The 17,528-nt window shown below is 41.8% G+C and overlaps 1 protein-coding gene across 2 annotated transcripts in view; it reads left to right on the plus strand.

Annotated features, from left to right (window-relative positions):
- The first annotated feature begins 13,966 nt into the window (after window positions 1-13,966).
- Window positions 13,967-17,528, plus strand: part of RGS7BP (regulator of G protein signaling 7 binding protein) — an 89,254-nt gene continuing 85,692 nt past the window's right edge. The window contains exons 1-2 of one of the 2 annotated variants that reach the window (XM_010974917.3): window positions 13,967-14,860; window positions 15,769-15,935. In XM_010974917.3, the coding sequence (XP_010973219.2) occupies window positions 14,696-14,860; window positions 15,769-15,935 (332 nt within the window). In that variant the 5' untranslated portion in view covers window positions 13,967-14,695. The remainder of the gene's footprint in view (window positions 14,861-15,768; window positions 15,936-17,528) is intronic. The other variant, XM_031445903.2, reaches the window with a different exon arrangement.

A 17,528-nucleotide genomic window follows, 5' to 3' on the forward strand; every position in this document is an offset into this window, starting at 1 on the left:
ACTACTGCTTTTGAATTCCAGGCTCCATTACCTTAATGAGAATCGTCTCTCATTCTAACCTCTACTTCACTTCTCCTCTCCTCTTCTCTCCGACTCTAACTCCTACGTCCTAACAGTTCCATACGCTGACACCAGATTAACCTTCTTAAAATATTGCTAGACTTCCACTTTAAAATGAAAAATAAAATCAATTTTCTCTATTGTTTATAGGATACAGTCCAAAATACTTAGCCTGGTATTTCAAGACCTATTATAGTCTGGCTCCAACCCACTTTTCCAATCTACTTGATTAGTATTTGCTTATATGAACCCTCTGATCCAGCCAAACTGATGTGCTTATTCCCCATACATACTATGTGCATTTAAACCCTCCTCTTAATATGAAAACAAATATTTGTATATTCACATATGACTGAAGCACTGTGCTGCACACCAGCAATTGACACAATGTAATCTGACTATACTTCAATTAAAAAAAAAGTAAACCCTCCTCTTGTGCTTTTGTTCATACCGCTTCCTCTGCATTGAATATTTCCCCCATGTTTTCTCCTTATCTGAATCCCACACCTTTTCTTCAAAATCCGCCTTAAATTTCATTTCTCCCCGAAAGCTTTCTTTACAACTTCAGCGGTGTACTTGCTCCTTCCTCTATGGGCAGTCTAGCCTTTCACTCTTTTAGTAATAAAACATGAACCTTCCCACTTCCTCAGCTGTAGTCAGGCAAGTCCCTGTGTGTGTCACAAGCCAGCTCAGCTCTACTCCCAGGTCCCACGACACTCCTCTAAGGCAGGTAGTGCACTAGAAATCTCCAGATGCAAAAATCAGTCTTGTTGGCAAAGTCCAGATAACTGGCGTGGATGAGTCTGTATACCCAGATGGTCATCGGATTACAGCCTTTCTCTGCTCAAGAGTGTTGACGTGGTCCATATCACTGATCTTCTGCTTCATATTTTTCTTCAGCTCTCCAGTTCCTTCTGGAAATGGAACTCCAGCGCTGTATCTCAACCCACTTCTCTGTGTCACCAACCCCCAATTTTTTGGGCTCTCGTCAGCTTGCCGCCAGGTTCCTTGTCTGCGGGGAGACTCACTAGCAGCAGACTTCTTTCACAGATGGTTCTACCGCCCTGCTTATTACTTGTCATTTTTACTTCTGTTACTGTAAGTTTCTCTTTGGCAGGGATTTGCCTTGTTTATCTTTGCATCCCCAGCAACTGGCCCATAGTAGGTACACAGTCATGTTTGTGAACCCCACAAAAATCTCCACTAAGGTAGACCTCGATGAACACTGTGAAGGGAACAATTTCGCCCCATCTCTTTGGACACTATGTAATAGATAGTTAGTTCGCCACTGAGGATCAGTTCTCCCATTTCCAGACTCTCTTCTTCCCCTTTTCTACCTGTACTACCAACTTCCCAGAATGCCTCACAGTCAGGCATGAGTTTTAACATTTAGCATTTGCTATCTTAGATCGATATGTATCTGGATGGCTCTGAAAGTGGAAAGGGTGTCATCTAACTTCTCAGACTCCCTATTCCATAGCCTAGTGCCCTAAAAACACCAGGCATTCAAGAAGGTTTTGTTGATGATGATCTGAACTTATTGTATAGAACTGAAATGCTCTGTTGTCTTTTAGTTTTGTAATGAAGGATCATCTATTAATCATTCAATATTAGTTTCTTACTCCTCACCGTATCCTTGACTGTGCCAGATTTGAGACATTTCCTCCAAGTGTGGAGTCCTGCCCAGTCTACTCATCTAAGAACTTTCTGGCAATTTTCATTACAGTTACATTAACTACGGCGTAACAAGAAAGATGTGATTTACAAAAAGAAAGGAGTCATTAGCTCCTTTTAATCCACAAAAAAATATAGTCAAGCAAGAAAACAAGGCCTTTCTTTTTGAAATTCCTAAATAAATCAACCTTTATTTCTTGTCTTATCTATTTTATGTCTCTTTTCAGTCTTGATCTAAATGTCTATGTTATATATTTTCTCTTACTAATATTGTCATATAAGGTGAGAATTATTTCATATCTGTCATTTGGATCACAAAGTCAACATATATTATTAATGTAGTCATTTCTATTTAAAAGTAATAGTTAACACCTTAATGAATTAGGTATAATATGAAGGTATAAGAAAATTGCTTTTACTTTAATCGAGTTATTATTGGAGACCTTATTATAGAAGTTAATTTCAATTATTTTGAAATTTTATACATGTTTGTGTACATCTTTGAGGGGAGGATACAGGAACTAAATTATTTTTGCCTGGAAGGAAAAAACCTGACAGGTGACTTGATAGGACTCTTTAAGGATGTAAGGGTCACCATTAAGAGGCTAGTGGCCTCATTTTACCAATGATCGTGCAGCAGATCAGTAGAGCTGGTGATGGACTGTGCACTGGCAGTTTTGAACAAGCCAGAGGTACTGCGGCTGCATTTGCTGCCAAACTGGAAGTCACACACCCTCTCCTCCTGCCAGACTATCAGAACAGAGACATTGGATACGTCCTTCCAACTTGCACAGAAATGGACGGCGGGCAGAATGAGCCAGACAGTAGGGGCTGGAATCCATCCTAGTCTGATGTGAAACTTCTGCCTCAACCCCCCTGGAAGCACCCTCTTATTCCCCAGTTCCCCCAGGGAAAGACCCTAGACCTTCCATGCCTTAGAGTTAAGATGCACTCTCCCAACCTAATTCTCTCCCCATTTCTGTCAGAGCTTAACAGACATAGCTACATCATCACTTTGAAAAGCCAGTTTTTATTTTAACTCATCCATCGTACTTCAAGTCTGGCACCAAATGCTGTGTATTTCTTATATTCACTAAAGAAATGGAATTAAATTGCTCCAGGAAGAAATTTAGAATATACATAAAGGCCAATGTCCTGACTGCAAAGTTTGTTGGTTGCTAGAACAGGTAATTGAGAGGAATTGAAGAATCTTCTTCCAGAACCAACCTTGGAGGAAAAACACAGGCCAGGTTCTGAGCTGGCTCCCTAGTGGGAGACTCTGACTACCCCTTCGCACCCTCTGATGCATCAGAATTTCAGTAATTAGATTGAGAACTCAAGAGTTCAAATGCCTTGATCCTCAAAGCCGGCCACCAATATTATTTTACAGCCCTTTATTTATTCAACAAATCATTTTATTAACCTGTTCTAAGGACCTAGATACTTTAAATGTGGATTTCATTTTCAGTATTAAACTGAGCTCAGCAACACTGGAATTCCTGTTGAGGACTCCTGGAAAGATTGTCCAGACTCCTCATTTGCAAAAAATCAGTAGAGTTCCATTCATTTGCGTGGTAGGATACCTTCTTTCTTCTCTCCTCCGATGCCTTTTTCTATAATTATGCTTTTTTATAAAGGCAACATCTATCTTGGCTTATCCACTGGTTCTTCCTTTTCTTTTCAAATACATCTTTTAAAAGGTAAACACACACTCATCAGAACCTACCATTCTGTAACAACTGTCCTATCTCTGTCCTTCCCCTCTGACTTAGGGTCCCCGCCTGCTTCTCCCACTTCTTGTCCTCATTGCTCACTTACAATTTGGGTTTTGCTCCTTCCATTCATTCGATATACACAACTTTCCACAATGACCTCCTCTTGCTAAAACGTAGTTTTCTAAATCCCTTCCCAGCTTGATACCTTTGGGACAACAGACAGTTCACTCCTTGAAAGTGACTCTGCCCTTTGCTCGACGACGCTGCATTCAGTGGTTTCTCCCTCTGTCTTCCTGGCAATCCCTTCTCCATTGCTCTCCTGACACCTCCCTGTATCCCACCTCTCACCTGCCAACATGTCTTGAGACTTAACCTTCCCTCTGCCTTTTTCCCTTTCTGCCCTTGCTGCTTCCTGAAAACACATCCACTCTCGACGCTCCCTTGACCACATTTTCCTTCTAACTTCTCAGTATACATCATCAGCCCTAATATTTTTCAGTTGTCCAATTCTATCAGGGAAAGCTCCATTTTATAACTTCTCAGAGGAGGAAATTTGAATTCATCTGGTACTGTTTTCTTTCATCCCTGCCCTGCTTATTTTCCCTATCAGTAAACAACTTGGAAGCCCACTCTTTCAGAGATAGGCTGCACCCACCCAGGGCTACTGATGTGAGCAGGAGTCCTGGGACCATGTTGGGCAGGAGGGTAGTACATGAGTGTGGGGAGGGGATCATTACCAGTCTGGAGAGTATCAGTCTACAGAGATTCTTCGCTAAGAGAGACTAAATCAGTGAAATCCTGAGAGGAGAGAGGAGAAGCCTGAGAGGTAAGAATATAGCATCAAGATAGGAAGTCAAATTGGCACAAGTTGAAAAGTTTAATGATATCAAACTGGGAAACAGGTACTTTTATAAATAGCCCACATGCGTGTAATTTGATGCAACCAGTTTGGTAAGAAATGTCAGTGTCTCTTACAAATGTAATTGCACATACTCTATGACCCAGCAATTTCACATCTTCATATATACTTATGAAAAATATACTTGCATATGAAGAAGAGGGCATGCTTAAGAATTTCATGGCAGCATTATTGATAATGTTAAAATATTAGAAATAATCTAAATGTCCCAACTAAGAAATGGTTTCATAAACTGTGATATAGCTGTTATCCAGAATACCACACAGAATCACAAGATTGAAGTAGATGTGCACTAATACAGAAGCCTTTACAAAGACATAATGTGGAATAGAAAGAAGAGAGGTATGTCCGAAAAAGACACATGCAACATATAATTTCTATAAAAACATACACACACATAAACAAGACTAAAACACTGCTTGTTTTTTCAGGGAGATGTAAGTATACAATTGCATAACAGAAGATTTGCACAGCAACTGATTAGAAGGATTATTTCTGGGAGACAGAAGAGGACTGAGGCTGGTGGACGAAGAGGACTTTATCCTTATCCGCAATGTAGTTTTTTAGAATAAGGAAAAGTTATGTTTGTATTAGTTGTGTGATTATTAGCGAGACAGGGAGAGAGGGAGAAAGAGCATGAAACACAGAGTGAGAGAGCAAAGAGGAACCAGAGAATGAGGCAAAGTAGGAAATGGAATGGCCAGCAATGAGTTGGGTCAAAGGACAGTTAAGGAACTGGTCCTGCAGACACAGCCTGTCCACTGCAGTGTTCCTCCAGTGTGTGTTTCAGCATTCTTGGCTGGTCCAGAGTGTCCTTAAAAGAACCAAATTGTGTTGGAAAGAGTGGCCTTTGCAGACAGGGTTGGTGGGGCCAGCAAAAGGAAATAGGGCCAGCAAAGCAGTGGCCAATCAGTGACTAGGTTTGGTATGATGCAGATTAGATTTAGACCAGGGCCCTGGTTGGCTGTAAAGAGGTCTAGTCAATGAGCAAGAGGTCCCAGTAGAGTCCATGGACACAGCAGGCTTGAGTTTGCCCAATGGGTACATGTCCTGTGTACATACAAGGCAGGAATGACTCTATAGAGTCACAGTTAGGTGCAAATTTCAGGGATAATTGCCAATGGGCTTTGTTATTTCCATGAGATATTAAAATATACCTGTTGCTTTTTACGTTGGATAGTTCATGTTATTTTCTAGTCAATCCTTTTGTGAGGTAATGCTCTTACCTTGAAACAGTCCTAAATTCCTGCCTGATTCTTACTGGCACTCAGGCTTCTTGTCCACTTGGATTATGTTAATAGCCTAAAAAAATGGCTTCACTGTCTCTTCATTCCAATGCATCTTATCACTGCCAAATTAATTTTACTAAAGCATCACTTGCCTCTTATTAGCTCACATAATCAAGAAATGGCAGTGGTCCTCTTTTGCCCAAGGTCTTTCCTAACCCAGCCTCAAGACTGAACTCCTCTGTTTGGCTCTAAAAGGTCTAAGTAATGTGAACTAACCCATGCTTAGCCAACATTAGTTCCAACCCTATCCATAATTTGCATCATTGATTCCTCAGAACAGTGGAGCTCAGCTCCCAAGTCCACTCCTTTGAAAGTATAGGAGGTCACTGGTAGACATCAGGTTAGTCCTTCCATGTAATCTGCTTCCCAGTGTGGCCTCCAATCATGTACATTATTGCCATCCAAAGAAAACCATCAAGTTTTCTCTGCTTTTCACCTACTGTCCTCCTTCTTTTCCTAAACCAAAGGAACTGAGTCTTTTATACTGCTTTTGTGACCTTACCCATACCACTGGCACAGTAGCCTCCCTTCCTTCTCTTCAGTTCAGGGCAGGCTCTTCATTCACGCTACTCTTGAGCCTTTGCCCCTGCTATTAGTAATCTCCTGAGGAGCTCTCCCCACTCCTTCATCTCTCCAGGTTCTACCCAGTCCTACTTCAGGTTGCATCTCTATTATGTCATCTTTTCTAAAACTTCAGCCTACAGAGAGGTTGATCTCATCTCTAAATTCTTAAAATATTTATATACACCAGAAAATAATGCTAATACATATTTTATTGTTCTTTAAGTCCTTTAGAAGGAATTATGTCTTTTATTGCATTCTATCTAGTCTTTAACACAGTGTTCATAGTGCACACTAAATCAGTACTAGATGATGAATTGATTTGATGTATCTTATGCTTTTGCACAACCATTCTTTATGTATTATATTAATCAGGACTCTTTTGGTTTGCAAATGGTAGTAGCGCAAATCAAAGTGACTTAATTTAAAAGGAATTTGGTTCACTGAACTGAAATTACAGGTCTATTTTGACTTCAGGGAAAACTGAATCCATGTGCTGAAATAATATCATTAACTTAAGTAAAGTCAGACAGAGAAAGACAAATATACGAAGTAGCTTATATGTGGAATCTTAAAATATATATATACACTTTATTTACAAACCAGAAACAGACTCCCGAACATAGAAAACAAACTGTGGTTACCAGGGGGAATGGGGTGGGGGGAGGGATAGATTAAAAGTTTGAGATTAACAGACACACACTACCATATATAAAATAGATAAACAACAAGGACCTACTGTATAGCATAGGAAACTATATTCAATTTCTTGTAATGAGCTGTAATGGAAAAGAATCTGAAAATGTATATGTATAGCTGAATTGTACACATGAAACTAACATTGCAAATCAACTACACTTCAAGAAAAAAAATTAAATTCATAAAAAAGAAGTAAATAATATTTACATAATTTAAAATATGTATCATTAAGATTCAATCTTTCTACAGCTGCATCAAAAAAATAAAAATAAAATATCTAGGAATAAATTCAACCAGGGACATGAAAGACCTAAATACTGAAAACTATAAAATACTGATGAAAGAAATTGAAGAAGACACAAATGAATGCAAAGGTTTTCCATGACCATGGACTGGAAGAATTAGTATTAGTATTGTGAAAATGTCCATACTACCCAAAGCAGTCTACAGATTCAATGCAATCTCTGTCAATATTTCAATGACATTTTTCACAGAAATAGAACAAATAATCCTAAAATTTTATGAAACTATAAAAGACTTTGAATGGCCAAAGCAATCTTGAGAAAGAAAACCAAAGCTGAAGACTTCACACTCCCTGATTTCAAAATCTCTGAAAAGGTATAGGAATCAAAACAGTGTGGTACTGGCATAAAAACAGACATATAGATCAATGGAACAGAAATAGAGATCCCAGAAATGAACCCACACATATACAGTAAGTTAATTTACAACAAAACAGCCAAGAATACACAGTGGGACCACGACAGTCTCTCTTCATTAAATGTTGTTGAGAAAACTGGGCAGTAACAGGCAAAAGAATGACTAGACCTCTATCTTACAACATATTCAAAAATTAACTCAAAGTTGATCAAAGATTTGAACATAAGACCTGAAACCACAAAACTCCTAGAAGAAAACATAGGCAGCAAGCTCCTCGTTATTGGTCTTGGCAATGATTTTTTGTGGACTTGACACCAAAAGCAAAGGCAACAAAGCCAAAAAGAAACAGGTGGGATGACATCAGACTGAAACCTTCTGCATGGCAAAGGAAACCATCAACAAAAATAAAAAGGCAACCTACTGAATAGGAGAAAGTATTTGTAAGTTACATATCTGATAAGAGGTTGATGTCCAAAATATATAAAAAAACTCACAAAACTTAATAGTAAAAAATAAATTAATTTTTAAAATCTGATTAAAAATGGGTAGAAAACTTGAATAGAAATTTTTTCAAGAAGAATTCCATATGGCCAATAGTACACGAAAAAGTGCCCAACATCACTAATCATCAGGGAAATGCAAACCAAAACCACAATAAGATATTACCTCACACCCTGTCAGAATGGCTGTTATAGAAAGGTCAACAAATAACTAGTATTGGTGAAGATGTGAAGAAAAAGGAATCTTTGTAAACTATTGGTGGGAAAATAAATTGGTGCAGCCACTATGGAAAACAGCATGGAGGTTCCTCAAAAAGGTAAAAATAGAACTTTTACCACATGATCCAGCAATTCCACTTCTGGGTATTTATCAGAAGAAAACAAAAACAGCAAGTAGAAAAGATATATGTAACCCTATGTACATTGCAGCATTGTTTACAGTAGCAGAGACATGGAAACAACATGTGTTCATCAAGAGATGAATGGTTAAAGAAATTGTGGTGCATATACAAAGAACTATTTTTCAGCTATAAAAAAAGTATGAAAATTACCATTTGTGACAACATGGATGGACCTTGAGGGCATTAAGCTAAGTAAAATAAGTCCAACAAAAAAAGACAAACACCATATAACCTTATTTACATACAAAATATTAAAAAAAAAAAAAAAGACCAGCTCATAGATACAGAGAACAGATGGGGTGTTGCCAGAAGCAGGGGATGGAGTAGGGAGTGAAATGGATGAAGGGAGCCACAAAGTACAAACTTCCAGTAATAAAATTAATAAGCCAAGAGTATGTAACATACAGACTGGAGACTATAGTTAATAATACTGTATTGCATATTTGAAAGTTATTAAGAGAATAAATCTTACAAGTTCTCATCACAAGAAAAGAAATCTGTAATTATGTATGTTTTTTCCCCATTTTTTTTAATTCAAGTTGATTTACAATGTTGTATTAGTTTACAATGTTGTATTAGTTTCCAGTGAACAGCATAGTGATTCAGTTATACATATATATGTACATATATTCTTTTTCATTACAGGTTACTACAAGCCATTGAATATAGTTCCCTGTGCTATACAGTAAGACCTTACTGTTTATCTACTCTGTATACAAACATAGAAAACAAACTTATGACTACCAGAGGGTGAAGGGGGAAAGGAAGGATTAATTGGGAGTTTGGGATTGGCAGATACAAGCTACTGTGTAACTCTGTCTATTGATGGATGTTAACTACAGATGGTCCCCAACTTAAGGATGGTTTGAGATACAATTTCTTAACTTCAGGATGGTGTAAAAGCGATCAGCATTCAATAGGAACCATACTTCAAATTTTGCATTTTGCCCTTTCCCCAGGCTAGCAGATACACAGTATGGTACCCTCTCGTGGTGCTGGGCAGCCGCAGCTCCAGTCAGCCACTCCACCACAAGGATAAACAACCAATACACTTACAACCATTCTGCGCCCACACAACCATTCTGTGTTTCACTTTCAGGACAGTATTTGGTAAATTACATATGATATTCAACAGTTTATTATAAAACAGGCTTTATGTTAGATGATTTTGCCTAACTGTAGGCTAATCTAAGTGTTCTCAATATGTGTAAGGTAGGCTAAGCTAAGCCATGATGTTTGTATTAAATGCATTTTCCCAAGATATTTTCAACTCACAGCAGGTTTATTGGGAAGTTACCTCATTGTCATTAAGTTGAGGAAGATCTGCAGACACAGTCTTATTTTGGCAATCTTTTTTATGTGGGAGAAGGCATAGAAACTAAGCCAGCATGCTGCTATTCTGATTACAGTGTATACAAATATTGAATCAGTAGGCTGTACACCCGAAACTGATATACTGTTGAAAGTCAATTATCCTCCCCACCCAGAAAATCAGTCGTTCTCCATCTCTCCATTCTGATTTTCTCTGGGTTTGCTCTCAGGCCGTCTGTTGGTCATGAGTGGCCAAGGTAACTACCAGAAACTCCAGGCTTTCATCATCTTATTACCCTAGCAACCCAAGGGAAAGAAATGCTTACTATCGGGTTGAAATATATAAAATTGTCATTTATGTAGGTCAAAATGGTTCAATAATGGCAATTTTGTATGTTTCAACATAATAGTTCCAGAAAAGTTCCTAAGACCTAAAGTTCCTTAGTTCATCTTACATCTCATACCCATCATGAAACCAATCACCGTGGCCTCTAGAATGGAATACTTTATTGACCAGGTCTGAGTCATATGCTCACCCCTGAGCCATGTGACCAAAAGTGAGAAAAGACTGGTTTCTCAAAGGAAATTTAAGGTGCTATTATCAGAAAAAGGAAAATAAAATCAGAGGTGGCAAAGCACCAGATGCCCACTGTGTGTGTGCATATAACAAACACTAAATGTGGGGATTTACCATGAAGGTAATGAAGCCTGACTTCAGGGAACCTCATTGCATAGGCTCCTTCCAAGACCATATACTTAATTTTGTATTTAAATTTTGGATTTTTTTTCTTAAAGAAGGGCCCTCAATTTTATAAGCTTTAGGACTGACAAAACCTGGAACTGTTCCTAATAAGAAACACTCAAAAACATTTGTGAAATTAACAAATAAGTGTTCCCAATATATTGTACTTTTTCCTGATTTTAGTGGAAAGAAACCATTTATTAAGTAGTTTATTCACTAAATTCTTCACAGTAACTTAATGTCTTTCAACACTAATAGAATATAACTTGATCATTCCTTTCAGATCTTTCCAACTTCTCAGAATTCAGCAACTTAATGTGTTTTTCTGTGCCTCTGTCACTGACCCACACAGGTGAGGTCCTTGTTGATTTTGTCCAGCCCCGTTTGAGATATGCATCTCTGGGTCCCACTGTGGTTCTGATAGCGCTAATTAGAAGAAATTTACCAGTTTTTCATATGCGCTCTAAACTAATATTCATTTTTTAAAATCCTAAATCAAAACAAATCCTCTAAAATTACCATAATGAGGACATGAAACAGAAGGTGGAGCGTATATTGGAGTGAATCTAGGATGTGAGTTGGGTCCAAGCTGCATAACTGTACAGGACCCATTACAGAATTGTGCCAAAATTGGGTCTGGATAACCGGAAAATGTATCCTTGCGGCTGGGGTTTCCAACTGCACTTCACCCTTCTATCTGGCAGTCAGACAGCCCCGGGGATGTAAATTCACACTGTTTCAAATGTGGGGGAAGGTGAGGGAACTGCGCCTGCCTGCTGCTATTCTGATTACAGCATTTGTCCCTGGGAGAGACAGCTCTGGGATCCATGCTATTTTTCATCCTTCTCAGGAAAATGACTTGGGCTGTGTATTGGGGAAGGCCAAGGGGCACCGGCAAATGACAATTTCTGCCTAATCCCTCAGCAGTTTCCCAGATCTGTACTCCTTCCGATGTGCCATTCAGTTTGACCCTCACCCTACCTCCTGCAAGAAATGTGGCATAGAAACAGAGCTATGCAATTGTGTTGCCTTTTTTTTTCCTTTTAATTTGTTGAAATTGTCTCTAGGCAGAAGGGGGGAGTAGAAACCAGATGGTTGTAGCTGGAGTAGAAGCCCACTCCTGAGGAGTTTGGAGATGCTCAAATCGGGTGGCAGCCAGTATTTCCCTGCAGGGAAATGGGATGAAATAGCAGAGTGGTGGCAAAAGATTACCAGTGTCCTGTTTTCTCTGTCCTAGGTCCACATATATGTAAAATGCAGTCCCCTTTCCTTTAATTCTCCAAAGCACCTCCACCCTTGGGTTGGAGCAGACTTTTCTTTAAGTCTGATAGTAGTTAGTGTTAACAAAAAGGGTCTATATCATAGGACCTAATTTACAAATGAGTATTATCCATCCTTCCTTAAAGCCCCTTCCCTTAGTCTCCCTGTATTTTCCCTCAGCATCCCAAACACTCACCAAATCCCAGAAAATTTCACCAAATCACCTGATGTGTGCCTCAACCTCTCCTCCCTACACACATCAAGTAGGGAGAAAATTAGGCCTGAGGGAAAGAGAAATAGTCAGAGAGCTGGCTTTATTGTCCTACATTTGGGGAGACTCAGCCAACAGAAGAGCCCTTGACCCTGGTCTCTGGACCACCTGAACACCTGGAGGGCAGGAGCACACCCTGAGGAATGGGGTGGGGGCTGATGCCTCCCTCCCCCACCCTTCCTTAGGGAAAACTGACTCTCAATCTTGAGTGAAGTACTATGCAAATACAGCTGATTCTCCAGATATTCACCTGTTAAGGTTTTTTCCCTCCCCGACCAAATACAAGATATCTTTTTCAACACTGCTTCAACTCTCCAACACCAACTGAGTGTCCTACAATTCAATACCCTGGGTTAGAGGCAGACCCCACCGGTTTAAGGGCTCAGTCTCATAGTTCTGCCCTCCCTACAGAGACCAACACAAGGATCAGGTCCCAGGGTTACCCACACTTCTGTCCAACTTGGCTACAAATGCAGTTTCCCACAAACTCCCCTCAGGTTCGATAATTTGGGAGAATGACTCACAGAACTTAGTTTACTTACCAGTTTTTTACAAAGAATACAACGCAGGAAGAGATGCATAGGGTAAGGTGGGGGCGGGGAGAGGCAGAGCTGCCACGCCCTCTCTGAGCAGGCCCACCCTCCCAGTAACTCCCTGTCTTCCCGAACCCAGATCCCCAAACCCCATCACCGAGGGGTTTTAGTGGAGGCTTCATTATGTAGGCATGATTGATTAAACTATTGGCTATTTAAATCAGGTATCAGATTGATTGAGTAAATCAATCTCCAGCCCCTCTCCCTTCTGGGGAAGTCGGGGGGTGGGGGTGGGGGTGGGGATGAAAGTTCCAAATGTCCAATCAAGGCTTGGTCTTTCTGGAGACAGGGAGTTCCTATCCCCCTTGTCACTAAGAAAATTACAAAGGTTTTAGGAGATCTCTGCCAGGAGCTGGGGACAAAGACCGAATACCTTTCTTATTGTACCACCCCATCATGTTTACCTGCCTTGTAAAAATTTTCTAGCGGTATCTCCTTAGGCTGTTAGCCTTCCTGGCTATTTCTGGCTCTCCCTCTCTGTGGACCCTCCATATCCCTTTAAGAAATTGGCCAGAAACCTCCCTTTTGCTCTCCCTTAGGCTTCTCTGCACATAATTAGTTCCCCTGGGCAGACCTCTTTGGCCCCTCCAAACAAACCATTCATGGGAACAAGCATCTCAGCACACTAGAGTTGAATGCTCCCTCTGTCTCTCTTCCTCCCAGAAGAGCGTTGGGATGTCAGTGGTGAGGGTGAATTTAAACGGCCCAGGAACTCACCTCCGGGCCCACTTCCATGCAGTCATGCTCCCCAATTTCCTGGGCCACCTCCATTGGCCTCTGGGTCACTGATGTCCCATAAAGGAGAACAGTCACTTTGAGTGCCCAGGGAGGCCTGTGGCTCTTAATTTTTCAAATCTCTGCTGGGAAACTCTCAGAGCTGGGGTCCTGAGACTCTGGCCTGGAAAACCAGGAGCTTTGCTAGTGAAGACGGGATGAGGTGAGGACGGGTTTGACTGAAGGCCTCGTGCGTGCATTCTGCCCCACTGTCTGCCGTTTCCCTCCCCGCACACGCTGAACCAAGACAAAAAACCAAAACCACCACCACAACAAAACCCAGGGAAAGAAAGCTATTTTTTAAAACTGTTACTAAGAGATCTTCCTTCTACGGCCAAAACGTCACTCCCTCCTCCTTCGGTTTTGCTAATCTGTGGCCCCAGGTGAGAGCCTCAAGTCCACACGGGTTGATCTGCAATTCGTGTTTAGGTCCTAGCATGTGGCAATGTGCTCCACTCTGATGACACTTTTCATTTCTAATAATAGAGCCGATGAAGTAAGATTGCAATTGATGTTCCTGGGGATGTGATTGGATAAGTGCATAAACTGTGGAGGGGGAAGGGGGTTGTATGGATGGATCACATTAGTATTCCTGTCCTATCAATGTGCGGGGCCGCGAACCACGTCAGCCGGACCGACTCCCTGCGTCTGCCAGTCCCGCCACGGATTCATTTGGGATCCTCAAACAGACAAGCCCGTGGAGACGAGGGATCAAGACAGCCGATTAGAACCAATTGCCTGCTTCGGGGACCGCCAGCGCTTCGAGACCTGGTGACGGGGGAGGGAGGGGACAGACGAACCTAGCGCCGCTGCGGGAAGACACCGAAGCTAGAGCGACACTCTCCGCCCGGCACCCCCATCTGGCAGCGCAGGCTGTGAAAGCTGCTCTCCCATCTGAATGGGAACTCGGAACCGCCGGGCGGCGCGTTCCTTCTCCCCCAGCCTTGCAGTCCATGCCGAGGGGAAGGCGGTGCGAGCCCGCGCCAGCGCCCAGCTCCCGGGACAGGGCCGGCAGTGCTGCTGATCGGAACTTGACGGAGCCCCTTCCTCGCTGCTAGTGGAAGCGATGCTGCACGGCACAGCCAGCGCTTCCCCAGCTCTCCTTCAAGCTGAAGGTTACCCACCCGCGCAGCCAGCCCCAACCCTGTGAGCGCCGCGCCTCGGGTCCCGGGTCCGGCTGCTCGGCGGCGGCGCGCAGGGCAACGACCGGGCCGCCCGCGCCGGGGCGCACTGCACCAGCGGCTTCGGCTTGGTGGATGTGTATGCATGAGTTCTGCACCGAATGGGCGCAAAAAGCGCCCCAGCAGGTCCACCCGCTCCTCGATCTTCCAGATCAGCAAGCCCCCGCTGCAGAGCGGGGACTGGGAGCGCAGGGGCAGCGGCTCCGAGAGCGCCCACAAAACCCAACGAGCCCTGGACGACTGCAAGATGGTAGGTGAAAAATGCGTTTCTTTCTTTCTTTCTTTTTTTCTTTTTTTTTTTTTTTTTTTTTTGGTGAGGTGGGGGAATCGTGTATGTTAATCGTTTGCTTGAGTGCCGCTACTCCGCCACCCTCAGCTCCTCCATGCCGATCACGTGCACATGCACTATTTTTAAATCTGCAGTCCCCCAGATTCGGGGTGACACCCGGCTCGCAATGGCCCTGCAAAGAAGTGTCGTGGCAAGTGTCTTGGGGTCAGCGGCTGTAGGTCGTGCCTCTACCTCCTTGGAGAATGGCAGATACGAAAGGCTACGGTGGACCGGCTCGCTCACCAGGGAGGGAGGGGTTGGGTAGGTGAGGGTGCTGCTTTGTGGGGAGACAGTAGCAAACAAATCCAAATAGAGCGCACCGGGCGCTGCGGAGGGGACGAAGGTTCCAGCGCTGAGGCTGTGGCAGGTCTTCCCATCAGGCTCCCGGAGCTGTTCAGGGGCCGGCGGGAGGTGAACGGTTTGCCTAACACAACCTACCTTTGGCCTTTATCCCCAGGCAACTTTAAAACCACATCTAGCTATAGTAGAGGGGAGCGTTCTATGCATGAGTTCCCAGCATTACTCTAGTGACCTGGGAGTGGCCTGGTAGCCCTCCAAATATGTTCTTGCTCTTCAGAAACTGAGCCTGAACGGTCGGGGCTAGTAGTTCTGGAAATAGAGCTTCAATGACCAGACTTACCCAATAAAAATAAACACTTGCCTTGGACAAACACTTGTCTTTGTGACTTAATCTTTAAACAATCTGTAGGCACCTTAGTGTGAGATTTGGGGAGGTGACACAGGGGTCAATGAAAACCCCTGTTTAGGTACACCAAAACAGGAAACTTTCTGATGATGTGTCTCATGAAAGAAACTCACTTCTTTTCCAGCTTGTCCAAGAGTTCAACACACAAGTGGCCCTGTACCGAGAATTGGTCATTTCTATCGGGGACATCTCAGTCAGCTGCCCATCACTCCGGGCGGAAATGCACAAGACAAGAACCAAAGGCTGTGAAATGGCCCGCCAGGCACACCAAAAACTTGCTGCCATCTCAGGGTAGGAGACTCTTGGCATTATTTGGTAACTCATCTGCATGATGCATGGATGCTGACAGATATTTATGGTGACCAAGACCTCAGAGATTATCTCTGCAAATGTGGGGTTTTAGCCAATCACCCTGAGATCAGGATTCCCTAGAGAGCTATGAGCAAACTATAGGCCAAATGATAATATGAAGGTTGTGTGATTCTTGTATATATATTGAAGATTTTGGTCATTGAGTGATTTTTTAAAAAATTAACTTTCTGTATGCTGGTCACACATTGGAATTTGGGGCTTCAGATGTTTTTGCAGAATGTTTGAGCATCAAACTGAAGTTATCATGCCTCAAGATTGGCACAGGAGGTCAGTGAAAACTGCTCATCTGCTGCTAAACATCTACTGTACAAAAGGCCTTTGCAGTAGGGAAAAAATCTTTGCTAAATCCCAGATTTAATAAACTGTTTATACCATGAGATAAATTCCTATGATATCATTTAAAATAAAATTCCCAAAATAAAGTCTTGGATATAAATTACTCTCTTCACTGTAGTCTATGAAAGGGAAGTTTTAACATAAGAAAAGCTTTGTAAAGATTGGGTAAATTTACAAAATTAACTCCATTTAAGCTGTTTGTGTCCCCCCTCATTATTTTTTTTTATCACATTTATGGATTCTCACGCCTATTTTAGGTGATAAGACAGTGAGTGAAAACTTGTCTCGAGACCCCATTCACTTCTGACCTCTCAGTGTTGGGAGGGGTTAGTCATGCATTTTGTTAACAGTGCCTATTGTCAGACAAGCACAAAGAGCAAGGGAGCGTGGGAATCCTTACACAAATACAGTGATTTACGTGTTTGATTCGGCCCGGGTATAGATTTTATCTATTTGTCTTTGTGAGTATGGTTTTATCAGAATAGAAGTTCTAGTTAGTCAGACTGACCTGAAAATGTTCCAGATTGATCACTTGTTGGGATTATATCCAATTTACTTATTTAAAAGAATCACTCTTCGTTATCTTCAAAGCCATTAGCATGTACAGTGATAACTATTGGTATATAAAGATCAGAAAGCTGTATGTTGCCTTTCTTAATAACTAGCTTACTTTTGACAACGGGCATTTTATATCATGAAAAATGATATGTTGCGCTAGTCTCCTAGAAATGAGAGATAAGTAAAGTATGTTGCAAACCTGTTTTATTTGGTAGAGATGTTAAAAAGTATTATCCTTTTCTGTTTTGTTATACTGTACTTACCAGGAAGTGAATCTGGGAGTGAGTCTAGGTGGAACTGGGGAAGAAATGCAGCTGTGATAAATCTTAGAGGAGAAGGGAAGAAAAGCAATCAGAAACACAAAGGGAAATCATGGTGGATTAAAAACTGTAGAGAAATAATGATTCAGAAGGAAAAACGGGTTTAGAACAGAGAATTTTATGCTCAGGGCTAAGGAATCGCATCTTTGTAAACTTTGAGTCTAAGAGTGTATGGTGGGTTTAGATCCGGATTCCTTTAAGTTGGAACTCAAATTGATGACGTGTTCTAACCAGAGAAGATGAAGTAGAGAAATGAACAAGGAGTTCAACTTAGTCTATTTTGTGACATACATGAAAT

The sequence above is a fragment of the Camelus dromedarius genome, chromosome 3, assembly GCF_036321535.1.
Source record: "Camelus dromedarius isolate mCamDro1 chromosome 3, mCamDro1.pat, whole genome shotgun sequence".
NCBI classification, from domain to species: domain Eukaryota; kingdom Metazoa; phylum Chordata; class Mammalia; order Artiodactyla; family Camelidae; genus Camelus; species Camelus dromedarius.